This window comes from Hydra viridissima, unplaced genomic scaffold, assembly GCF_058129835.1.
Source record: "Hydra viridissima isolate aposymbiotic clone 2 unplaced genomic scaffold, HvirCarnegie_v1 scaffold_6, whole genome shotgun sequence".
NCBI classification, from domain to species: Eukaryota; Metazoa; Cnidaria; class Hydrozoa; order Anthoathecata; family Hydridae; genus Hydra; species Hydra viridissima.
In genome coordinates, this window is record NW_028324305.1 from 16,666,854 (window position 1) to 16,694,263 (window position 27,410).

Consider the following 27,410-nt stretch of genomic DNA (forward strand, 5'->3'; position numbering starts at 1 on the left):
TCACAAAAAAAGCTATAAAACATCCGCGTGAAACATGTGATTCTTTCTTGTGAATTTTAGTTTTATAACAGAATTTACGTCTTCAAAAAAATCTTTATTATCATTTAAAAACAAAAAAAAAGCAGTTGAAAAGACAAACTTTTATCAAATAATAAAAACATAATTCCTTTATGCTATTTGCGAAAAAATGCCCTTAATAAATTTGTTTAGCTATGAAAATAGCCGTTTTGATTTACGCGATTCTAGGCGTTAGGGTTATGGTGTTTATTGTTGGTCTTCAAAGAGCCATGATACGTAGATAAGTGAAGAAATAAAAGCTTTTATAAGACATTCCAATTTAAATGACAGACAAAGCAAAAATAAATTTTCACGGGGGATTAGTATGAAGTATTAAGAGAAAGTCAATAACTTTGAATATACATATATTTTGAATATAAACAATTTAAAAAGTTTTAAAGTTCATTGAAGTATATAATCAGTAAAAGAGTTTTTCAACAAATTCTATTAAAATTTTCAAAGATATTCTTGACAACAAAGTAAGAATCCTGCTAAAACAAATTTGCGTGATAATAACGCTACTTAATTCCCATAACGTTCTATTATTCGAAAGCTTTGTTACAAAAAATAAAAAACAGGCTTATTACTTTTAAAAGATAACTTTTAGACAAAAGAATAATCATTACTCAAGATGGCGAATATTAGCACCTTGTTGTATATTTTATACTTTCAACATTAGATTAGATCAGTTTACATTCATTTTGAGACCAATGTTTTTATACAATTCTTTATCAGCATAAAGTTATCTATCATAATCAATAATAAAAATATGGAAGGCGGGGTGCGGGAGGGGTTGTGGTAAAAAAAATGGCTGCCATATAGTTTTGCAAATTCGAAAAATCAAAGATTTTCTAACAATTGAGATAAAAGACCTTGGAAAAAATCTTTGACTATTGCCAGCTATTTTTGTCTTTAAAATACCAACGAAGAATGTTGGATATTTAAAGACAAATTTTGACCTTAGAGTCTTTGAAATTAAATTGTATGTTGGTTTTTTGGGGTTTTTTTTTTGTAACTACATTTCAATTAGTTTGAGTTTTATTCCTTATGAGGCTTAACTTAAGCCTTTTTTTTTGTTCGGCATGGTGTGGATTTTTGTTTGAAATTAACACTAACTGTATTTGATTGGTCTGAAGAGAACATGAGCAATTTTATAAATGAGAGTTAACCATTTTTCAGTTTTAAAAAATATATATTAAAAAAAAAAAAATTTTAAAGAAAAATAGGAAAAACGAAGAAACAATAGCAGAACTGTGAAATTTCTGTAAATGCTGAACAACTGTTTTGACACTGTCAGTGTGAGTAAACCGTCTAGTTCTAGACATGCTGTGAAAAGAAGCAGGCATGTGTCTTTAAAATCTCCGACCTTTGTGAACTGCTACTGCAGAAATTGTGTATTTTTTGGTGAGTTCCAAAGTAGGTGATTGCTCTTTGGATGGTTCAGCACAATTACAGCATGTAAAAAAAAGTAGCCAGAGTTTACTTCTTGTATTACTGCTTCGACACCTTTACATATCCCCGCTATATTTGCGCCATTATCATAGTCCTGACCAATACAGTTTTAAAATTCTACATTCAGGTACTTTAGATCTTTCATGACACAATTTTAAATATCCTTGCCATTTTTCTTTGAGAAGCTATCAAATAAGAGAAACTTCTCTTCAATATACACTTTGGATCCATTGATTACGTTTAAATTTCTTGTATTGAAAGTAGTTAGTTCTCGATGGAAACAATTAGGAGTGGCATCAATGATAATTGAAAAGTACTTAGCAATATGAACTTCATTAATAATTGCTGTCTGAATAAAGGAGCCACAGAGATCAATAAATTAATTTGTATTTGCGTTGAAAGAAAATTAACTAGCAGGCGTTTATAACTCAATGAAAGGTACTGGGAATATTGAAACAATTTGTATTAAAAAAAAGGTCCAAATGGGTAGTATTGTTCTTGTCAATAGTGCCAATATCTAGTTTAAACAAAAAGTTCAGATTGGTTGTAGACACAGTCATTATATCCCTTGTTTGCTTTTTCAGTGTTAAATGTTCTAACATTTTTTGCTCTGCACATATTTCACTTATGTTACCTGTATCAACGCTATCAGTTAAATGCACTTAAGTTACTGCTGGTAAAGAAATATCACTATTTACACTTGTTTGTTTATTCGATTTTAATTCATCTAATCTCTTAGATGAATTAAAATCGAATAAACAAACAAAAACGGAAATTAAAATCACAAAGTAAAAAAATATAGATAGGTATTTTATACCATTTCTCACAACAATTAAAGCAAAAAATTAACAAAAAAAATTAATAAAAAACAGTGGCGTAGATAGGTGGGGGCGGATGGGGCGGCTAAACTTTTTTTGGGGTGGCAGATTTGTAAAACTTTTTCGCATCCTTAACTGATTACCATAACATATTACTTAACATTTTGCTTAAAAAGCATCAACTGGTTACTATAATTAGAAAAAGGAAACATTAATGAAGTGGTGCTAGATACAGTAAGCTAAGAGTTAAATTTATTTGATACAGCAAATAAGGTTCAATGTTCAGATATTTTCGTTGAATTAAAAAAACCGCTTTGAATGATGTTCTTACGCATGGCTCAATCTTTATAAATAATTTATCTTTACAAGATAAACTACTAATAAAGATATCACTTTAATAATTGGTCAGCATCATAACAATATTAAAGGTTGATAAAGTTAGATCAAGTGAAAAAATAGAAATAAGTTTGTCAGGATGATTACCCACTTGCAACATTCGAGAAACCACTTTATATGGAGGCGGCTCATTGATGGTATGGGGCGAAATATCTTTAACAGCTTGCATGCTACTTATGAAAAAATTGGAGACTTCGTGAAGTAATGAACCGTTCTTTCAGTGTTCGAAGAATTAAAAATTTGTCTTCTACGCCGTTGGTTGCTTGTGGTCTGCCTTGGCCAAGTTGTCTACCGTGATCATTGGTCTCTACAAACTTTTGAAGAACTCTACCGATTGTTGTATGAGGCACTCCAAATCTTCTACCAAATTCGCGATGTGTGAATCCTTCATTGGGCAAAGTAACAATTGCAACACATTCATCACGACTTAAATTTTGTCTAGAATGCTGCATTGCGAACAGATGTGTTGCTCAAATGACAGCTATCTTTTCTACTGTTAAAACAATTTAAAACCAATATATACTTTTTTTTTAGAAGTGAGGTTTAATTACAGCAAAACATGCTACTTATGAAAAGCTGCTGTAATTTTGAAGTTAAATAAGGAAAACGGAATAAAACCTACCAAAGGCGTAACAGTAAACATTACACAGGCCTTCAATGGTTTTCCTTTTTAAAATCTGAGTAACGTTTTTTATAGTTTCTGATGTGCTGATTACGAGAAAAATAATTAAAAAAATTCATCACGTCAGGATTTTTTGATATGGAATATTTAAGATTTTGCTTTAAAATGTTTGAGCGCCTACCTTTTGAAATGTCTAAAACGTTATTAATTTACTTCAGCTCAATTTTTATTTCATATAATTAGTGTAAGGGAACATAGAAATTAACGCCAATTAGTAATTTGTTAATGACTACATAATAAGTATTAGTAATTCGCATTAAACATGTCAAAAACGGGTCATTTTGGCTTAATTTAGTAATGAGCTCATTATTACATAATGATTTGGTAATATTAACTAATTGTTGTGAATATTATTAGAAAAGGGTGTAATTAAGATAAACCAAAGGATATTTGTATAAGTACCCGCACTGATTTAGAAATTTAACAGTTGAAGTGCGCATCTTGCAACATGAACTTTAAAATGGCATCGCGAAGTTGTTTAAACTCTCCTAATTGTTTCTGTTATATTTGCGGGAAATTTATGGTGATAAAACAACGAAACAGTATTACAGACTTTGTAAAAAATATTTATAAAAGTTATTTTGGACTCGTTTTAAGTAACCAAGACAAAACTTGGGCACCTCATAAAATTTGTACGACTTGTTTATTAGAACTTCGCAAGTGGTCAAAGGACAGAAAAATAGCTTCAAAATCGTTTCGCCTGTGCTATGGAGAGAGCCTAACGACCATGATAAAGATTGCTACTTTTGTTGTTGTGACATAACTGGATACAATTCAAAAAATAAAAGGGACATAAACTATCCAAACGTGTCATCAGTTACGCCTGCAATATTTGGCGATTCAAAAATGGTGCAGCCCCCGGTTCCAGCTCTACAAATAGAATATTCTGACTGTGATATAGAGGAAGAGGATGTACACCAATCTGATCCTGAATTTCATGGAGATTCTGACGCTTGTCAGCTCTTTTCACAGTCACATTTAAACGACTTGACAAGAGATTTGAATCTTCCCAAAGATGCAGCGGAACTCCTCGGATCACGATTAAATGAAAGAAATATGCTGGCACCTGGTACTTCATTTTCATGGTACCGTCACAGAGAAAAAGATTTTCTTCCATTCTTTGCTGAAGATGAAGATTTAGTGTTCTGTAAAGATATTCCAGGCTTGACGAAAATGTACGACATTGAATACGATCCTAACGAGTGGAGATTGTTTATTGACTCCTCAAAAAGAAGTTTGAAAGCAGTTCTTCTGCATAATGGGAATACATATGCCTCGTTACCTGTTGCACATTCTGTCCATTTAAAGGAATGTTATGAAAATTTGGAAAAGCTTTTGACTAATATAGCTTATGAGCAACACGGTTGGATGTTGTGTGGAGATTTGAAAATCATAAGCATGCTACAAGGCCAACAAGGTGGTTATACAAAATACCCGTGCTTTCTTTGCAAGTGGGATAGCCGGGATAAACAACATCATTGAACCAAAAAGGAATGGACTCCAAGAACTGAACTAACCCCAGGATTCAAAAACGTACTTAAACAGAGTTTGGTTCCCAGAGAAAAAGTTTTACTGCCACCATTGCACATCAAATTGGGTATAATGAAGCAATTTGTGAAGGCATTAAATAAAGAGGGGGAAGGCTTCAAATATCTGCATTCAGTTTTTCCATCTTTATCAGAAGCTAAGATAAAAGAAGGAATTTTCGTCGGCCCTGATATTAGGAAATTAATGTCGGATGAAAGGTTTGCTGAAAAACTTAATGATATCGAGTTGCAAGCATGGCAGCCATTTAAGGAAGTGGTGACAAAATTTTTGGGGAACAATAAAAGCTCCGACTATAAAGAAATAGTGGCCAAAATGATTTCCAATTTGGGTGTAATGGGTTGTAATATGAGCATTAAACTTCATTTCTTAAATTCTCATATTGATTACTTCCCAGAAAATCTAGGAGCCGTTAGCGAAGAACAAGGCGAAAGACTTCACCAAGATTTGAAAGAGCTTGAAGTCCGGTATCAAGGAAGATGGAATACCAACATGATGGCGGACTATTGTTGGTTATTGAAGCGCGACGATCCAAACCGGAAATTTAAACGAAAATCGCACAACCGAAGCTTCCAGGAGAAAAGGACCAGGTTCCACAAATGAAATTTAAATGTTATTTAGACTAGTGTTAAGTTTTTATTATATTTTAGTAGTTTTTTAAGTTAAAAATAATGTTCTGTTTTAAATATATATTTTTTTATGTGAAATCTTCTGTTTTTTTGCTATTTTCTATCTGTGCCTTTTTTGAAAAATCTGGAGGTGATAGAGAAAAACTAAGTACATATTCGTAATCAGCGCACCAAAATACCCTAGAATCAGCTATCAAATTCCAGATAGGAAGTTATGACTCTCATTTTTCAGGCCTGTGTTATTATCATCTTTGTAATTGATAAATCTGGGGAATACATAATATATTTCAAAATAAGACGGAATTTATGTGGTGCGTTAATTTTGGGGTTCAGTGCAGATTAATGTGTACTACGAAGGTCAATCCTTATCCTTTTATAAGCAAATTATTACGTGGTCAATTACAACAAAACCAAAAAATGCTAGGAAAGAAAGAAGAAGCTCCAAATTAATTATTAAAATTGTAAAATCCAGTAAAAAGAATTATTTCTTATTAGATATCAGGTTTAAAGGTAATAAATAATAATAGTTAAACATAAATTAGTATTAGATTAAAATTTATAAATATGAATTATAATTTATAAGTAACTATAAATCAATTTTTATAAAATTGATATTATGAACATTTGTGATGACGATAATTTGTTATGATGATGATAAATAACAAACTTGTGCGAATTTTTTTCGGTTGTTAAAAAAACCGATATATTCATTTTCACTACAAATAGCATGTAAAGAATTGAATTAATCGTAAAAAGTGTGAGGATGGAGAAAAGTTAAATACAGCGAAAAGACGTACTTACAGATACTTATTCACCCTGACAAATGAACGATATTAAAAAACAGCGATTAAGAAAAGACGTACACGAAGAGACTTAATCACCCTGACATATAAATGAACGATATTAAAAAACAACGATTAAGAAAAGACGTACACGCAGAGACTTATTTACCTGTCAAGTAAATTAATGATTAGTAGATATAGCAACGAAACAAGTAATAATGGAGTTCAAAAATTGAATTACGAAGGACTTCTGAATAAACAAAGAAGAATGAGAAAAAGGACTTCTCATAAAATGAAGGAGCAAAAGAACATCCTGAATAAACGAAAAAGAGAAGATGTCAGAAGAATTTTTAGAGAAAGAGAGTTTTTATTATTGAAGAATTTGAAATCGTTGATAAAACAGAAGAAGTAAAGAAATAAATAAAAGTCAGAAGAAAAATTGATTGAAGAAAAGTAAGTAGAAGTTTCACCATTTTTGATAAAAAAAAAAAAAAAAGTTATTTTTTTTCTATCATTATTAGCAATAATAATTACAACAATGACATTAGAATAGTATTGAATCATTGTACTTATACATAAATTAGGGTTTATAGTATAATGTAAGATTTTATGCTTTAAAGATTTAGAGGCACCTAAGTAATAAGAGGCCAATCCCAAATGGTCCTAGTGATACATAGGGACATCTAAATCCTTGCATAAAGGCCTGCATGAAACTCACAAAATTCCCACCAAATATCTGCAAATAGTTCCTACTTAATAATTATTTATCAAATTGAGTTAGCGATATGAGCCATTTTATTATATGCCATTTTATTTATCTTTATCAATCACCTTTATTGGATATTACGTTAAAAATAGTTACTAATTTACATTTATTTGAATTATGGGGATTTTTTTTTTCATAAATTAAAAAATGAATATTTTTTTCTTGAGTTTTACATAAAACCTCATCTTTGTAAAACATAATCATAAAGGTTTAAAAAAATCAAAACTGATAATGCTAATCACATTACTAATTATCGTATGATGTTATACAATGAAAATGGCAAGTTTGTTGAAGTACAGAGAAGAGTAATATTAAGAACCCTGAACGAGGTGTATTCCATGGGTTTCCGGTGTAAATTTTTTTGCCAAAAATTACCTTTCTTTTTGTTTTTTCGAACATAATTCATTTCCTTACTATACATGTAGAAGACGCTAACCTCTCCGCCGTATTTCAAAACGATTTTATTAAGCTTCAAACTTTGAATTGAAGTCATAGAGAGCTCTCTTGTCATAATCTGAAATGACTGCTTAGCTTTTATCCTTCTCATCAGTTTCAAAAGTTCCATAGTGTATCACCGATGTGCACATAGTACACCACCACCACCACATATAGTATACTATAGTACACCACCGATGTGAAGATAATAACTTATGTCTCAATATGCATTCTTGACCTTATTCTGCTGTAAGTAGTTTTCAGCAAAGTCTTTTGATCAGTGGAAAATGATTGGATTGGATAAACTCATTTTTTTCATTTTGCTCTTTATTTCTCATTTCTTTCATTTTGCTCTTTATTTCTCAATGTAAGACGTCAGCTCAACACACTGACGTCTTACATTGAAGCAAACATGTCATGTTTGCTTCAACGGTTCCAAATGTTTTGGATGAAATATTTCAGGATATCCTATTTTTTATATAAAAATTTTGAAAATAAATTGAAAAACAATACTTTTTATTTAACTCGAACTCAACAACATTTTGTAACTTAGTTATTCCACTAAAATTAAAACCTATTTCTCACAACTTAATAAAAAGCAACGATTTTTAAAAACTGAGAGGATAGTATTTATCCAAGTTATTCCATCACACCTCGTATGTATGGTATAATTAAAGCTCACAAACCTGAAAAATCCTATCCTATGAGAATATTTGTATCAACTATCGCCTTAATATGAAGTATCTAACTACTTTGTAAAGACAATACAACCTGTCTTAAAAAAAACAACAAAAAAACACACACACATTTGAAAAATTCTTTTGACAAAATAAACATAAAACAATTCTTTTGATTTGCAAAGTAAACTCTTGGAATATAGAAAAAAAACAAGGTTTAAGTTTCATTTGATATACTAAGCCTGTATCCATCAACTCCACTTAAAGAACCTACTTTGATTCTTTTAGATCAATGAAATAAATATGATTCCTATAAATGTTCAACAAAGCTTACTATAGCTTTGTTTACACCGTTCTTATTTCTTGTGGAACGAAGAAATTCATGAATTGGAGAATTACGGCCCTATAGGTCTTTTCGTTAGGAATTCATGAATTAGAGAATTACGGTCCTATAGGTCTGGCGGAATCTTTTCTACAATTGCAATAACATTAAATCCTCTTCTCGATTTAAAATCTAAGATACGTTGATGATAGTCATGCTAGGTTTTCAAAAATTCACGAAGCAGAGCAGTTCCAACTTATTTTAAAAAAACAACACCCTGTTATACAATATATTATCGAAATTAAAAGCAAAAATAAAAGTTTGAACTTCCTCGAAGTAACAATAATGAATAACACCAAAGGTAATGACGAGTTTAAAGTTTTACAGAAAAGAAGCTATTACAAATATTTAAATTAAACCTTACACGAATCACGACCTCAAAATTTTAAGCGCAATATTTAAAGGTTACGTTCACATAGCATAATCCATATGCAGTGATTTACACTTACAAAATGAGAAAATTTTTCTAATTCAAGTACTCAATGAAAATGGTTACGACGAAAGCCAGCTGGTAAACCAAATTAGAAAAAATGGTCTGTAAAGAACAATAAAATTCAATCCGAGTAGATGCCCTCCGTACAGTATCATTACCGTGGATACCATCGCTGTCCCCAAAACTAAGAAAAATATTTAGAAAAGTTGGATATAGAGTAGTTTTCAAATCGTATTTTAAGATAGTTGCTTACATGTAAAAATTATCACCCAATAGCCAACCTATAACTTATTTCATTTAATGTAACTGCTAAAAAGAAAATAAGGAGACGAAAGTTACAAATTAAAACTCGAACTAAGCAACATCTAAAAAGCTTAAACGAGGGCAAACATTATCGGTCTGCATAAGCCACCCATGGTTGTCTTTGCACGGAAAAAATAAATTGGGAGAAGACTCTTAAAGAAAGAAAGAATATATATATATATATATATATATATATATATATATATATATATATATATATATATATATATATATATATATTGCTGCTGTAAAAGGATTTTAAGTAAAAACACATTCTATTACAAAATCACAGTACATCTTCAAACGATGAAGATCTCAACAACAACAAAAAATCTGTTTATGGAGTCGTAGCTGGCAGACAACTTTATTTAAAGAAAGGAATTATTGAAGTTCCATTGAACTGATAAATTTTTAACTAACTTCCTCATTAAGAAACTTCTATGGTTGAAAGATTTCTTGCCTTCATCAAAAATTTAGGCAAATAAGCTTGACTAGTAGTTAAATGGTTAGAAGCGCAGGAATATAATGGATTTATTGAGTTAACTTCTAAATGCAGTGAACGTGACTATGTTTCCCTGGGGACTATGTTTTCTTCGCGTTAATTCTAAAACAGTGTGGCTACTAAAAAAGGCAGAGTTTTTTCCTTTTTTTTTTTAAAAAAAAAATTGAATAAAACTTTAGCTGTTTTATTAACACAATCGCCCTGAAGTTTAAACTATGATATTTTAACGATTATCAGTCAAACCAATCTTCACAACAATAATTTGTTATAAACTTTTCTGATTTAACATCATGACGTCATATAATATTGATATTTGGGTTGATTCATCGAAAGATAAAATTTTAAATTAGTTTAATTTTTTTTTTTTTTTTTATGGAATATATTGCGCTAACGCGGGAAGTTTTTAAAATTTTTATTAAGTTGTTAAAGTTGTTAAAGAAATTAAAAAAACTGACACTAAATAATGTGGTGGTGGATACGTTTAACGAAGCTTAATTATGATAAAAAAAAAAAAGAATAAGTTGATTTTTTCATCTTCAATTATGTTTTTTTTTTGGACTAATTTCTTTCTTCATCACACGCCATAATCACCACACCACAAATTATTTCTTAAGTAATATGACGTCTATCAGCTTAATTTCTTCGCATTGAAGTGATGTTAGATTGCTGCATTTCTTTTGTTTTGAGTTGTTTTTTTTTATGGTAAATGATTGACAACTTTCTTTTGTGCGATATTAAAGCGACAATATCATAAGTTCCTTCAGCTATTATCTTTCAACAGTCAAATTCTATAAATAAAAGCCATTGATAAGATTTGCACATGTCAAAAATACACATATTAAGTTTTGTGAAAAAAATACACAAAAATACACACGCGTTATTTTTTATTATTATTATTTTTTTACTCTAAGTCTTTTATGTTAATACTTTCTCTAATTAAACAACCAAATATAAAATTCTTAAAAACCAAAATTTGAAAAGTTAAAAATACGGAACATTCCAATTAAGCTTAATGGTTTTTGAAAATAATGGTTTTGTCGAATTGAACAAAATGCGCACGTGTTTTATTATAATATTAACGACTGCGAATGAGTGCTTTTTAAAAAGAGAAATAACGAAAAGTATACTTGGCAAATGTGTCTCATTAATTCTTTACTCGCCAATATACATAAAATTATAATGTACAACAAAAGGTGTTGAAATTGAGAGTTTAAGGTCGCATATGAAAATATGTAATTTTAAAACACAAATTTCGTGCAAACTTCTCTTTGTACGCATTCTGATAGACTTCTGGTCTTCGGCGACATGTTATTTACAAAATTCATTTTCTTGTAGATTAATCATCAACGATTACACCTACATTCGCTATTTAAGTCAGATAAGAACGTTTATGGCGTCAGGTTAAAACAACCACTACGTGAGAGTGGACTTTATTAAATTCAAGCGCAAATACTTCGTTGAAAACCCATCTTATCTACATAAAGTTAAGCGAAAATGCGGTTTTAAGCATTACTAGTTTGACAACAAGATTTCATAAAAGTTGATCGCTTTTTCTAAAAGCAAACACAGATTTATCTTAAAACGATTTGATAAAATATTTGAACGTTTAGTGGATATTTTTTTCTATTTGCTAAATATGTCCCCCCTCCTCCTTCAAAGAAAAACTTGTTATTTATTTTTGCAATCTGACATAGTTAAAAGATCTTTATGTTAAAGAAACAAATAAGCAAATGAATAAATAAAAACTTTTTGAATAAATTCGGAGTTGTAGTAAAAAAAAAAAAGGCTGCCACTATGTTTTAAAAATTAGAAAAATCCAGGATGTTATAAAAAATCAAGTTAAAAGACCTTGGAAAAAATCTTGAACTTTTGCCAGCCATTTTTGTCTTATATTGTATGTTTTATATTCTATATTTTATATTCTATATTTTATCTTATATCATATTGTCTAATATACTAACGAAACGTCGGATATCTAAAGTTAAATTCTGACCATAAAAACTTTGAAAGTAAATTGTTATTTTTATTTTTTATTTTTGTAACAATACATTTCAATTAAGTTTGAGTTTTATTCCTTATGAGGCTTAACTTAAGTTTTTTTTTTTTGTTCGACATGTTGTGGATTTTTGTTTGAAATTTACACTAACTGTATTTGATTGGTCTAAACACTGTATTTGATTGGTCTAAAGAGAACATGAGCAATTTTATAAATGAAAGTTAACCATTTTCCAGTTTTAAAAAATATATGAAAAAAAAAAAAAAAAAGTTTAAAAGAAAAATAGGAAAAACGAAGAAACAATAGCAGAACAGTGAAATTTCTTAAAGGGGCGTAGCCTTGAAATAAATAGAAAATAACTAGAACAAAACCCGTTGAATAGTTTTAGTAAGATTTTAAACATGCTATTTTATTCATTTCATTTTCTATAAATATCAACAAACCATTTTTTTTTGAGAGAGAGAATAGCTTTGCTTATCATTAATTTTACCTTTTATTTTATCTTTCGAAACGACCACATTAAATAAATATGTAACTTTAAAATCTATAGCCATAAGGTTGTCTTAAACGCAATTTAAACAAGACTTAAAAGTGACAACCCCCTTAAAGCAACGTATAAATCTTGATTGACGTAACGCAGATATTATTGTTTGTCTTTCATTAACGGTTCTTGAGTTTTATATCTACTTACTCGGTTCGCAGTGGGACATCGTCAATACCAACGCAACACTGTTGAAGAAAATAAACATTTGCAAGACTAAAACATTTTGCTACATTTTTCGCCGCATGCTTTTGGTCATCGACTGGTGTGGGGTGGATTTATATTGTGAATTACGTCGACCATGAATAAAAGCGATTTATTGTTGTATGTTTTTATTAGCTGGTGTGTTGGAAATATTTTGTCAAATGCTCGAGGTAATGCAATTTATACCTGTATTTTGTTTTGTGGCATTCATTTTTAACGTTTAGCGAATTGTTTTGTTTTTTTTTGTTTTGTTTTTTTCAAATTCATCAATTTAGAGCTTTTGAAGGATTTTCTTCTTAATTTTATTCTTAATTTAGATGTGTATTAAGTTTAATTCACAGAGTTCAGCTGATGGAAGAATCGAAAGCTGAATTATTCAATTAGCAACAATTAAATCCTTTATTTCATTATAGTAAGAGTGTACACAGTACACGTAACAAAACTATGTTTTTAAGTTTAACAAGTTTGAGTTATTAACTCAAGAATTTTTTTTTATAGGGTTAAAAGAATGTTGCAATCGAAGCAATTCGTCGCAATGCCGGTTGAGCTGCCGAGAAGTAATATTTTTTAAAAATGATTTTTACTATGAAGCTCTATACCGATATTTTTACCGACTCGAGTTTAATAAATACAGCTGAAACGCACCGAAATTAGTTGAAAACAAATACACATAAACATTTGCTTAGATTTATTTAAATTAAACCAGATTTTTAATTTTAACTTTAATGCTTTTAGTTTAAAATTAATGTTAAGAAATTATTTTTATTTATCGTTTTTTTATGGGTCTTTATTGTAGGTTGCAGTTTCGTCAATAAATTTTAGGCAAGCTAGTTTCAAGCGTCGCTTACACAAAATTTCAAATAGATGCACCCGTTCTGAGGTATTTCTTTTTAAAATGTCATGATTGACGTTGGTTAGAACAAATTTAGAAATTATTGTAAGTCTCGCACGAAAAATAATGGAAGTAAAAAGCGAGCCATATTTATTGCAAACTATCCGCAATCAATTTTAGCTAGGAAAAAAAAATAGCTATGATTCTAAGTTGTCATTTTTTTGATTATTCTACAGGATGCTTTTTGGAAAGAATTTGTTCTCACTGATTTTTGGAGACGTAAGTATTTAATCGTACTTTATTATAAATAATCGAATAAAATTTCTTCTTTTCTTATAGTTATGTATACTCTTTATAATATAGAAGTTAATTAGTTAAGAGAATAATAAAAAGTTAGCAATAACTGAATTGTTATGTAGACGGATATGCCTATCTAATCTATATTACATGTTTCAGTGTCTTGATAATTTGGATGTAAATATCTGTGTCTTTTACTTTCAATTTATCATTTTAAACAAAGAATTCGTTTTAAATTAAAAGTAAAAATTTAAAAGGATAGAGTTGGTTGTTAAAGAGTTGTTTTTGATATTTAGATAGGTACTCTAGATTTTTTGTTGTTTACTTTTCTGTCTTTGAACTTATAAACATATAAAACTGTGCACTTTTAATAAACTGTTTATATAAAAACTTTTTATCAGATTTGTCTAAGTGCACTTAAGCAAGAATAATAAAACAACTTAAATAGCTGAAAAAAATCATGTGTTATATGACATACTTTCAATTAATTTAGACAAATATTATAGTTTTTATTTTTATTTTAAATATAAAATATGAGCTTGTTATTTGTTATACTAACAATCTGTAAGTTCTCTATTTTTATCATAATTTTTTTTTTTTTTTCTCATAGAATTTCGTAAGGAAGCAAGAATTTCTAGGCAGAATGTTGCACATGATGTTTGTTGTAAGGAAGCAGTACATCCCTCATGTGAAATACAATGTCTTACTCTTACTACAAAAAATCGAAAGAAGTTAGAAAATGATAATTGTGGTGCTGTTAGAGAAGTGCGTAGATATTTAAATCTCATAAATGGATGTATGCATACATTACATACATACATACATACATACATACATACATACATACATACATACATACATACATACATACATACATACATACATACATACATACATACATACATACATACATACATACATACATACATACAAACAAACATACTTACATACATACATACATACATACAAACATACATACATACATACATACATACATACATACATACATACATACATACATACATACATACATACATACATATATACATACATATATACATACATTTTATATACATAAAACAAATATATATAATTTATGCTACCCAATAATATATGATATTATAAAAAAAGATAATTATGATAAATTTTTTTTAGCCTCGATTAGCACAATGTCTATACAGGGTGCAAGGTATTTGAGCTTTTTTTTTTTAATTGAGAAAATTAAGATGTTAACTCCTACTTTTATTATTTATTTCTCCTACTTAAATTTAATTAAAACAAAAAAATTTGTATTTTTTTTTAAAAAAAAAAAAAATATTTTGCAGCTGCTGAAAATTGCTGCATGACAACATTGAATGAAAAATGCAAGCAAGTTTGTATTCAGGTGAGTATTAAACAAACAAAAGTTATTAGTTTAGCAATTAAATTTTTTTTTTACAATTAACACAAAAATTTTATATTCTAAAGTATATAAATGGTTGTTATTCTGTCATATATTGTTTCATTGACTTGTTTGCAGCACTTTAGCAACCCAAGATCAGACATAGTGTCACTGCACAATGAGGAAATGGTTAACAAATGTGGTATCAATTCAAAAGAATTCACATGTGCATTTGAACATTCAGGTAAAAAAATTTTCTCATCTGCTTTAAATATAAAAGGAAGAAACTTTCTATTTAAAAAAATACTATATAGTCATGTAATTATGTCATAATTATGCCTTAGTTTTTTTTTTGTATTTATACTAATTTAACATTTTAGAATACAAGAGTTCTATTGGAGGTGAGTTGATATTGAAAAGTTTTTTATTGAATTCTTCGTGTTTGCGGATAGAAGAGTTTTTTGCATCTTTTTACTTTAAATCACATTGCACATTTTCTTCTTATTAATGGAAGTGGTTTGTTATAACAATTCTATCAATACACCATAGTGTGACCAATTATATCTGATAAGATTTGATTATTGTGTTAATCCTGTAAAAAGATCAATTAAGTAGATAGTGTTTAATCCTAATTAGAGTTATAACCCACACAATGAAGCAATAATCTGTTGGTAAAGTTTTAATATTTCAAAACTATTAGAAACATTAATCTTCAAATCCATGTGGTGTTCAAAAATTTCCAGCAGCCTATTATGTCTATGCTCAAAAGTGAAAGCAATGTTAATAGTTTTCTTTTTATCTTAAAAATCTGTGAAATTGTGTTTCATACATTTTGATTAAAATTTTTTTTGTCATCTTTCAAATTTAATTAATATCAACAACAACAATTAATCTGCACATTTTGTTAGTATTAATTTAATTTAAAATATAACTTGTATGACATGAACAAAAATGTTAATATTTTATTATTACTTTTTAATTAAATGTGTCATTAAGGTAAATGATAATAAATGTGTCATTAAGGTAAATGATAATAAATGTGTCATTAAGGTAAATGATAATAAATGTGTCATTAAGGTAAAAGATAATTGCTAAAAAAAAAGAACTTCCATTTCCTTTTTGTTATAACAAGTTTGAATGTAAAGAACAACAGAGTGTTTGATTAGAACAGTTCTTGCAAACATAAATTCCACACAAAAAAGTAAGAACAATTAATGCTTCTTTAACTAAAATGTATAAGACCCCCCCCCCCCCATGCTCTGTATTTACAACTTGGTAAATATGCTTACTAAAGCAAAATTTAATGTATGCAATGTATTTCTGACTGAAAACAATAACCTTATAAATAAACTTTTGAAGCTCATTAAGTATATGTATATTATATATATATATATATATATATATATATATACATACATACATACATACATACATACATACATACATACATACATACATACATACATACATACATACATACATACATACATACATACATACATACATACATATATACATAATTTTTGTATTGCAAAGTGTGACAATATTTAAACTGATGTTTCTTTTTAAGATTTGGAAAACTGCTGCAGTTTAGGTGAGAAAAAGGAATGCATCCAAGGATGTGAAAAGGTACTTATTACTCTGAAAATATAATCTAATTTACAACTTTGTCTTTCTTAAAATGAACTCTTAGAACTCTTTCTTAGAATGATCTCTTAGAATGAAGTCCTTCAGCATAAACATTGCAAGCAATTAATTGTTTGATTGAACAAAATGAGTTGAACAGTTTTGAATAAATACTATTCAACTTTCTAAACATCGATCTTCTATAAAACTTTTTATTTAGTTTTAGAGGTTTTTATTTTATTTACTGAACTTGAAATATAAATCACAATTTTAGGCAGTGAAGCAATATTATGATGTTAACATAATGTTTGGAACGTTGTCGAAACACTGTGGTCAATTTAATGTGGAAGTAAGTAATCAAAAAATTTTAATGCAACACAAAGAGAGAAAAAAAAGAGTGTTTCATTTTTATTTTCATTGATTATTTTAGTCATCGTTTTATGGCTGCGTTATTCAAAGTTTACCAATATCAGGTTGGATTATTTATGTTAAAGAATTATAAGTATGTATCTATGTATGTACTGTTAAATTATGTTTAAGAATTATCTACACATATTTACAATTACATGGATTAAATACACAATTTTTTTGTTCTGATGTTTAGGTCCATCAATGAGACAAAACAATCATCTAGATGTCTTAGAGAATGATGATATTATGCCACACAGAGGTGAAATTTATAATTTATAACTATTGTTATTGTTAGTAGTGTTATTGTTGTTATTATTATTGTTATTAGTATTGTTATTATTATTGTTGTTATTAGTATTATTATCATTTATTATTATTATTATTATTATTATTATTATTATTATTATTATTATTATTATTATTATTATTATTATTATTATTATTATTATTATTATTATTGTTTTTGTTGCATCTTGAATATGCATTTTTTAGGCCTTATTCAATTCCAAAAACCTTGTTGTTCTCAAGCAAAGAGTCCAAGATGTAGAAAATGGTGTGAACAGGTAAGCTTGACCTTTGCTTTATTTATTGATGCTTGAATTTACCCAGTTTTTAAGTTTATATTTTATGTATTAATAATTGTTTATATAAGTGTAAGGTTCTTATATTATAGGCCATCAACAGCCCCACATTGATGGGGCTTTGGGATACAATGTATCTTGAGTGCATCCAGAATCCAAAAGAAGTAAGTAATTGTTTCATAAGTGGTAATTGTAATCATTTTAAATAGATAATTTTAAAAAGCCTGTGCAATTTTTTTACAGGCTGAGCTGTCGAAATGCATGTCTGATGGTGAGTAATTTTTTATTTTCTAAAGCTTTTAACATCCTTTTTTTTTTTTTTTTTTTTTTTTTTTTTTTTTTTTTTTTTTTTTTTTAAAAAAATTTAATTTTTTATTCTCATTATGTATTTACTTTTCCACTTTAGTATTAGAACCATGTGAGTTAGGTTGCAAACCTGAAATGCAGTTTTGTACAAATATGAATAACAGGTTTTATTACTTTTGTAATTTTGTTTTCTTAGTTCAACGTTTGTTTTCTTAGTTCAACTTTTGTTTTCTTAGTTCAACTATATATATATATATATATATATATATATATATATATATATATATATATATATATATATATATATATATATATATATATATATATATATATATAACACAAATGATTATTTCAAAATTGTGCAATTTAGGCAATTGGATCTTTTTCGTCGTTGTAATAGTTACGGTGATAGCTCAGCTAGAAAGTTGTTAACCTTTTGGTCAGTTGGGGTGGTCAATATATTTGATTATAGTCTTGTTTTTAAAGATATAAACACTTGTCAGCCAGAACTTTTCAAGGTATGAAAGCAGTTAGCACTTTACGAAACATTTCCCTTAACAATCAAGTATTAGTTTGCAAACCTTGCAAAACGTTTTCAAAGTTTCCATATTACTCTTCATTGTCTTTATTTATTTATTTTTTTTTTAAGTTTTCAAATAAATAAAAAGTTGTATTTTTATGTTTTAAAGGCAATGGCTTGTTTACTTGCAGTTAGGCCATGTGACCATCAAGTTCCTCAGTTGCAGGTTTGCAGGTCTGTTTTTTCCTTCCACATCATCTGATGAGTTGCTATCACATTTAAGTTTTTACGTTTGATTATATGCTGTCACATTGCTTACACAATGCAAAATGAATGTAATTAACAAAAAAAATAGTAAAAACAAAGTGTTCACATTTGTCTTCAATACAAAAAAGAACAGATATTTTAAATAGCAAAAAAAAAATCAATCCAATAGTTTGAAAACTGTTTTCATAAAATTGTGAATTAGATTTTTTAAATTCCAAGAAACTTTTTATGTTTCTTTCTAAAAAAAACCTGATTCTTCTAAAAATGAAAAAATCTTTATTTTTTTGATTCTTGAATGACTTAAATTTTTTTTTTACAATTTTTTTAATAATTTTTCTTATGATTACTTATGATTTCCTAACCTCATATTGCATGAATTTTTTTTTGTTCATTTCACTGGTTTTCTTAAAGTGTGAAAATATATTTATTTAAAGCAAGTATGCTCCATTATTATAGACCCAATTTTAAAACTAATTTTTTAAAATGTGCATTTCACTGGTTTTCTTAAAGTGTGAAAATATATTTATTTAAAGCAAGTATGCTCCATTATTATAGACCCAATTTTGCCAATTTCCGAGTAGAGTCTGATGCCATCAATGAAGAACTTCTGTGGTTTCTGAATTAAAACCTGAACCAATTAGTTTTCACAGGCTTCTTTTGAAATCAACTGAATCCCACTTAGACAATTCAGCATGACAAAAATTGCTTATGTAAAAAAAAAAAATTTCCTCCAAAGTATGTATTTTTATAGTTTTTAAAATTGTATCATATATGATACAGCATGCATGTATGATACAACATTAAGATGTAATCGTGAAAAATTCAAATTGTTTAATATATGATACTCCATGCGGAAAGACTCTATAAAGATTTTTAATGCTATCCTTTTGTTTGAAGCAGTTTAACTGTTAGAACTGCTAAGTTCTTCAGTGTCAAATTTCTGTATTATTTTATGATCTGGTTATTGACATACTGCTCGTAGATACTTTACTATGTTTGTGTTTATAAGCTTTTTAAAAGCTAATTTCAAGTTTTTATATTATTCAAATTCTTTTTGCAAATAACCTATATGAAAACACTTAAGTCTAACAACTCCATTATTTTATAATTATCTAGAAGTGATTGTGAAGAAATGTTAAGTTTATGTCTAAACTTTGAGCAGAGCAGTCCAAATCTGAATGTTCAAAAAGTGTGCGCTGCTATGCTACCAAATGGAAATCAGACAAACTGTTTATCTGTGCATTCTTATGTTGATGCACCACTTTCTAACAGCAACAGTGCAGTAGCAATCTCTGATCCTGGTGAGAAGAAGCTTAGTTTTCTGGTTATAAATTCTCAATTAGTTACTTTATAGAATAATTTTTAATAGTTAATCATACTTGATCAAAGCTTCATTTATTTAGTAACGATACCATGTCATGGAAATCCCTGTGGACTGGGTGAAGTGTGTCTTATCAACCAGCAATGTGATGGTCGACAATCTAACATTCCTTGCAAACTCTATACATGTGTGCAAGGTAATTTTATTATAGTTTTTATAGTTATAAACATTATTTTCTTGTATTTGTAAATATTCTAAGTAATAATACTTGAAAATCTTTAAATTCTTTTTTTACAGGCTGTGCAGTTGGTGATGAAAGCAAGCTTTTAATACCTGTTGGTCATCTGGCTAAGGTATTAATGCAAATATTTTTATTTAAGTGTGTAATTTTTAAACTTTAGGATTGTTTGCTTTCATAAAATACAAATTGATTCTTAGTTAACTGTTGAAAATGATGAGAAAGAATGTTATCAAGTGTGTGAATGTCTTGCGGGGTTATCAAAAACAAGAAAACTTGCTTATTTCGGAAACTGCAAGGAATTTGGCTGTAATATGAAAAGATTGTGTAGAGTAAATAACAAAACACGGCGTAAGTTTTTTTCGAAATTGATTTTCGAAATTGAATAGGTGCATACTTGGTTTGCATAAGAACTTTAATTATAATGAGAAAAAAGTATTTTTGTTATTTCAAAATCTTTATTATCATATATGATAAAGCAAAATTTGTTTTAGTGAGCGGTGAATCATTTACAGATGAATGTAATGATTGTATGTGCAGTGATGGCGATATCTTTTGTACAGATCGTCGTTGTGTTGATTCTACATCAACTGGAAACAGTATGTCATTTGTTAACATTTACATAGATTCACATGTTGCTTTGCTTTTTTTTTTTTAATAAATATTTCCTAATTTTTTTTTTTTTTTTTTTTCATGTTTTAGTGCGACCTAGAAGGCATCATGGCTTTTTGTCTGGTAAGTCTAAAATTAATTTGTTAAGGTTTTCAATAAAATATATTGAAGAGAAATATAGTTCAGTTGTAGTCAATTGCAAGATTTGAACATAAATTTGTAAATCAAATTTATTAAATATTTTCAAAAATAGTTTCTTTTAAGCTGATTTTTTTTTCAAAGTCTTTATAACGAATTCAAACTATTTTTATTTGTATTTTTCAGTATTTATATTGCTCAAAATATAGAAAACATATTTTTTAAAGGATCCATTTGTGACTGTGATTCAGTTTACAACCCTGTATGTGCGCAGAATGGAATGACTTACCCAAATTCTTGTTTTGCTAGGTAAATATTATTTTAATTTTTTTTTCATTAAAAGTCTTAGAGTTATTAGTTTAGAGATAAATCTTTTTTGCTAAAATGTGAAACAGCGAAAAAAATTCTTCAATTCTGCTTTTTTCCATTTTAACAATGTGCTGTTGTAAAGATTGATTTTTGATGGTTGCGATCATGGCATCACTTGTATCATGACATACTTGACATACTTTGCACTACTACTCATGTTAGTAAGGATGAGACTCATGATGGGTGTCCAATAATTTTCTGGAATGTTAATGAAAAACGTTTTTTTTGGCATGAAATAAGTTTTATTATTCAAATAATCTCCCTAATTTCAATACACTGTCTAATATTTTTCCAATATTTCTATTCTATCATTATAAATTAATTCTGGTTTGTTTGTGTAATCCACAGCTGAAATGGCTTCTTTATTCAATATAAAACACTTTTAAGCAAAAGGCATTTCAGCTTTAGAAATAAGTAATAGTCACTGGGGGGGGGGGGGGGGCAAATCTAGTAATTGATTGACATTGGCCATTGTCAAAATGTTTTTCTGAGCTGATGCATTTAATTGATGTAAAATGATTTTTTTCTTATCTAACCCTGATCTAAGCTCACAAATATTTTGATCCAGTTCATACTAAATGCTAGTATAGTACTCAGAATGTTTTGATTTTTGTTTTGATTTTGATGTAAAGTGGCGAATCCTAGTTTTGTTAACAGTTATGAAATGCTATTATGCTTAAAATGATCTTAATTATTTTTTAAGCAAAATAAGATTAAGTATTTTTTTGTTTTATACAATTTAAAAAATCTTGAGGAGCAAGTCTTTTTTTTCATGTAAAATTTACATTACTTGGTCTTTTGAGATTCCTAGGGGTTTAGCTATTTCACTTATTTTCAATCTTCAATTATCAAAAAAAACTGATGTTTAATTTTTTCTAAAGTAAAAAAACACACTGACCTGATGTAAACAAAGAATAAACATCTAAATGAAAGTTTCCATATGTTTATATGAAATCTTTACCAATTGGAAGAAGAAAAAAAGGCAGACTATGACATTTATGTGTCATTCTAATTCTAACAACAACAAATTTCAAATTTATTATATTTTGTGTTCACCAAATAAACCTCCTTTTGCATAAAGGATGGTTTGTGTAATTCTAAGCATCTGGTCAATGCATGCAGGAATTTGAAATTCTTGCCAAAAGAGCATTAATACCCCCCACTTTGCTTCTTGTACCGAATGTAAATACTACTCTAAATGAGCAAAAAACCCTTTCTCTGCTTCACATTCAGTAAAATACAGTCACACATTTTTTTGAATTAATACTTTGACAAACTTTGGCTCATCATTCTTTTTTTTTTTTGAATTAATACTTTGACAACTTTGGCTCTTTTAAGTCATTTTCTAAGTACTTTTACCCTTCAAAGTTGAATTTTCTTGTTACCTTAAACTCCATAAAAATTTTCTCAAAGTATGTGACACTGAAATTTGCAGCTTTTATTTTGTTACTTCATTATACTAAGAAAAATTTGTCTTTTGCATACAGATTCATTTAAGTTGATAAAAAAAATTGTTTAAAACCGATTTATTGTACCACCATTGAAAGAAAATGAAATGTTTAAGTTAGCTGTTGTCATGAACTTTTTTTTTTCTCTCTAAAATTTTTTTTTTCATTTTTTATTTTTTTGGAAACTTCCCTTTAGATGCAGTATACATGATTCTAACCTACAGGGCGGTGACTGTCAAGCAAATGATCCTTGTGACCCAAATCCCTGTTCAGCTGGTTTAGTTTGTGTTCCAAAGAGAAATACCTGCTTAACTGCTTCACCCTCCTGTCCTCAATATAGTTGTCTTATCAACACCACAGGAACATTTTTTGAAGAAACAGCAAAGTGTCCAAAAAATGTAAGAAATTTTATCCTAATGTTTGATTTACACCTTTTTTATTTTGTGCTTTTAACAGCAGCAAGTCCAAAATGCTTTGTAGTACCACAGCAGAATTATTTTTTTTTTTCAACGATACATTTTAGATTGAGTATTTGTGTGGGTTTGATGGTGTTACATATAAAAATCGATGTGAAATGGAAAATGCTGGAACAACAGTTGACTATGTTGGACGGTGTGTATCTGGTGAAGTTAGTGGTATGTGATTTTAGCTATGCAGTGCTGTTTGTTTTAAGTTATCTAAAATGTTAAGTTGTATAAAGCAGTTTCATTTTTTATGATTTTTGGCGCAGTGGTTGCCTTAGAGATTTAAGTGTGCTATTAAACCTTGACAAATGATTGCATCTTACTTTTTTCAGCTTCTCAAGATCGATGCAAAAATGTTATTTGTCCAAAAATCCACACTAGTTGCATACCTGTGACTCTAGTGGGAGCCTGTTGTCCATTTTGTGGTGAGTTATAAAGCACTATAATTAGTTGTTGTTGTTGTTTTTATTGTTGTTGTTTTTATTGAACTTTCACTACTTTATAACATCTTTTTAGGTTCGTTTTTACGTATACTATATAGCCAACCCGAAATGAATTTACATCGTAATTATATTCGATATAATTCTATATCTGTTATTGAAGTCATCTCTAATCTAAGACTGTTGCTGCAAGCGGTAAGAAATAAAGACTAATGAAAATTTATTTTGTAGATTTGTTTGTGTGTTTTTTAAAGCTGTTATTTTCTTTTGGCTTGATATTTTTGAAAAAACTTTTAGAGCGCTTGTAACCTGCATGGACATCTCACAGTTGAGGGGGATATACTCGTTGTCTTTACTTCTTCGACTGTATCGCAGCGTATGCTTCGCATTTGTACTATTGAAGCTCAAAGATTTAATAAATACATTAACGAAAAGAATCCTAAAATAACAGCAAACTATTTTTTATCTGTACTGAAATCCTCCAGAATAAAAAGCGCGGGCTGGAACACAGCATCAAACTCAGCCGTTCTTTTTTATGGGAATTTTTGGTTGCCCTTTCTAATAACAATAGGTTCGATTATTTTCAACAGGTAGCCCTAAAGCAGCAGATAGTTATAAGATTTATATTATTTATTCAGGGAAATTTATTTTTGGAGTTGCATTTTGTTTTTTATGTTACTTTGAAAAGGGCTGCTTTTCTGCGTCGCTCTTCTCAGATTCTATTTTCTTTTTCTTTTGAAGTTTATACGCAAAATGCTTTCTGATAATCGCATTGCAATCGCTTAGCTAGAAGAATTATTTTTTTAAATTTTGTGAAACTTTCTACGCTTATATACTTTTATACTTTGAGCAGACGCCGTAAATTTGTTAAAGGATCTCTGTGAAAACGAAAAAACTAAATGTGTACATATTGTAAATAATTTTATATTTAGTGTATATATGTTTTAGCTTATGTATATAAAAAAATAAAAATTTACAATTTTTAAACTGTTTTACTTTATAAACGATAACCTATCGAAACTTCAATTTTAGACCATGCTTTTGCGTATCATATTCCACGTAAGGGAAGAATAATGGAAGATTTTATACTTATATGTTAATATCGGAGACCTCCAAATTAGACCATGCATGCTTTTGGGTATTATATTCCACGTAAGGAAGATAAATGGAAGATTTTATACTTATATGTAAATATCAGAGACCTCCAAATTAGACCACGTATGCTTTTGCGTTTCATATTCCACGTAAGGGAAGAATAATGGAAGATTTTATACTTATATGTTAATATCAGAGACCTCCAAATTAGACCATTCATGCTTTTGCGTTTCATATTCCACGTAAGGGAAGAATAATGGAAGGTTTTATACTTATATGTTAATATCGGAGACCTCCAAATTTGATTTTCGAAAGATTAGTTGAGTTAAAATTTATAAATTCATAAAAATGCTTATTTAAATGGCTGTAAACCGGAGAGTAATACAGATTTTAAGTCGTCACTGTTATCCTGGGATCCGATATTGCCAGCCTAGCTGATCCGAGAATGCCACCTATATAGGGTGATAGTGTACACATCCCAGGGTCACCTGGTGCAAATTTTAGATACGTCTGCGAGAAATTTGACTTCGAAATTTCAAAAACGGAAAAAACTTGCCTTCTTTTTGAAACTGCTATAAAATCCTACCGTTAATCATACACCAATAAAGTTTGGTGGTAATGTAGCCTAAGCCAATACCAAGATTTGGGTAAAATTTTATCCCAATTCCTGCAGTATAGCAAAAGTTATGGTAGTTTTAGTGTTGATTTATTGTTGATTTTTTTTTCTTTCAGTGTAAAATTTCTCCGATTATAGCCTATTGCAAGCCCCCAGGCCATGATTTGTGAGCAAACCAGAGAAACGTGTTGAAAACTTTGTGTATGTGATCTTCAACTGGTCAACATGTATTGTGTGCTGAAAAACCCATTTCATACATAAAATCAGCTAAAAATGCCTGGAGTTTCCTTCGTGCTTTATATTCAAAATCATTATCAAATGTACAAATAATAAAGTCCTATAAATTTACGCTAAAGGTGAGTTTCCACTCATCCGTTTTTGCTACGGGAAAGGGAAAGGGATGGGAAAATTAATCACTTAAGCATGCGTAGTGATCAATTTTTAAAATTATATTACAAACTGCGCACGCTCACGTGATTAATTTTCTCTTCCCTTTCCCTTTCCCGTAGCAAAAACGGATTAGTTGAAACTCACCTTAAGATTGAATTAATTTTTAAAATTTATTCAATTTTTTTCCTTTCTTGTAATATCTTAACACTCTTTCATTTATTTGACATGACATTTAAGTTGACACTTGACACTGGTCAACTGAACAGCCTTCGTTTGTATTCTGGGTGCGTTTTATCTCTTTTGTATTGTGACCAATGCTATTGAAAATTTTGATGTACAGTCTCAACAGTCTGTTCAATGAATTAAGGGCAATTGTTACATGTTTACAAAGACCTTGATTTAGTGGAATACTGTTTGGATTTTGGGCGTGATGCTTCCAAATTGAAGAGCTAATTATGTGGCTTTAAATTGATTAATCTTGAAAAAAAATCCTTTTCTAGTACATTTCCAAAGCATGAATTCACAGCCAAATTAAACTTTTTGAAAGCTTCAATGACAGCAGGTCTTGGGTGTTGAAAGTTTCTTCAGCAAGACATTGTAAAACATCAACATTTTTCAACAATTTCCTGCATTCATTGCCTTCAAACTGTCCGCCATGATATGGGCTTTGGTGAATGTGAAGCATGGCTGGCCACTTTTCAGCATCAGACCACACAGTTTTGAGAATTTTGAAGAGTTGATTGACTGTGCCCAAAAGAAGGTGGAATGATGTCTAGAATCAGTGTACCCTTAGGTCCATTGATAATTGATTTATGAACAACATTGCCAAACACTTTGCCCTTGGCTTACACTCCACCCGATTGTTTAAAAGACTTGAGATTCCTTTTGACTGAGTTAAGTGTTCTTAAACTGTCTCTGCAAGCAAGGTTCTTTGAGTCAATATTACACCAACAACAAGGATGTATGCTTGAGTGTGTCTGAAGTCCACAAATGTTGGCAACTTTCATAACATATGTAATAATCAACTTCCGAGCATCCGCATTGATGAATGACCAAACCTTTTGAACATTAGAGTGAATTTCTTGAAAATCTTCGGAGACTGCAACAAGAATTAATCTTCTCACACTTGTTGCTTTTGCTGTTCTGGAACTCAAAAATTGTTTTTTAGGTGGTGAGTTCGATGCATCTTGTTCTGTGGAACTCTTAGTAACACTGGCACAAAACTTGAGGAAACCTTTGCCTCCATCAATTTCTATTCGACAAAGTAGCCACCTGAAGTTTCACTAGATTGAATGACTTGACTAACCAGAACAGACAAATCTTTGCAATGAACAACAATATGGTCTGTGTCACAACCTTTAGACTCTGTGGTTTTGAGGTCTATACAAGTAAAAAAGTCCTTCAGTTGTTGACCAGCTTTTTGAAATTTGCATAAAAGTTGGGCTCAATCATCTTTTT

General features: G+C 29.2%; 1 protein-coding gene across 3 annotated transcripts; it reads left to right on the plus strand.

Annotated features, from left to right (window-relative positions):
* Positions 1-11,628: 11,628 nt before the first annotated feature.
* LOC145190759 (reversion-inducing cysteine-rich protein with Kazal motifs-like) lies at positions 11,629-24,838 on the plus strand. 3 transcript variants are annotated; one of them, XM_090090322.1, is made up of 32 exons: positions 11,629-11,753; positions 12,558-12,770; positions 13,099-13,157; positions 13,397-13,480; positions 13,669-13,711; positions 14,340-14,494; positions 14,885-14,918; positions 15,055-15,113; positions 15,249-15,354; positions 15,491-15,511; positions 16,681-16,739; positions 17,011-17,085; positions 17,167-17,209; positions 17,341-17,406; positions 17,640-17,710; positions 17,821-17,892; positions 17,972-17,999; positions 18,135-18,198; positions 18,405-18,552; positions 18,724-18,788; positions 19,938-20,122; positions 20,225-20,338; positions 20,440-20,495; positions 20,581-20,731; positions 20,875-20,979; positions 21,083-21,115; positions 21,358-21,439; positions 23,144-23,345; positions 23,471-23,582; positions 23,744-23,836; positions 23,928-24,046; positions 24,149-24,838. In XM_090090322.1, exons 2-32 carry the CDS (start codon positions 12,698-12,700, stop codon positions 24,443-24,445), a joined length of 2,874 nt encoding a protein of 957 aa, XP_089946448.1. In that variant the 5' UTR covers positions 11,629-11,753; positions 12,558-12,697; the 3' UTR covers positions 24,446-24,838. The 3 variants fall into 3 exon arrangements, with proteins under 3 accessions (XP_089946448.1, XP_089946449.1, XP_089946447.1); XM_090090323.1 differs by lacking the exon at positions 11,629-11,753 and adding an exon at positions 12,090-12,242; XM_090090321.1 differs by lacking the exon at positions 11,629-11,753 and having other exon boundaries at positions 12,257-12,770.
* The last annotated feature ends 2,572 nt before the right edge of the window (positions 24,839-27,410 follow it).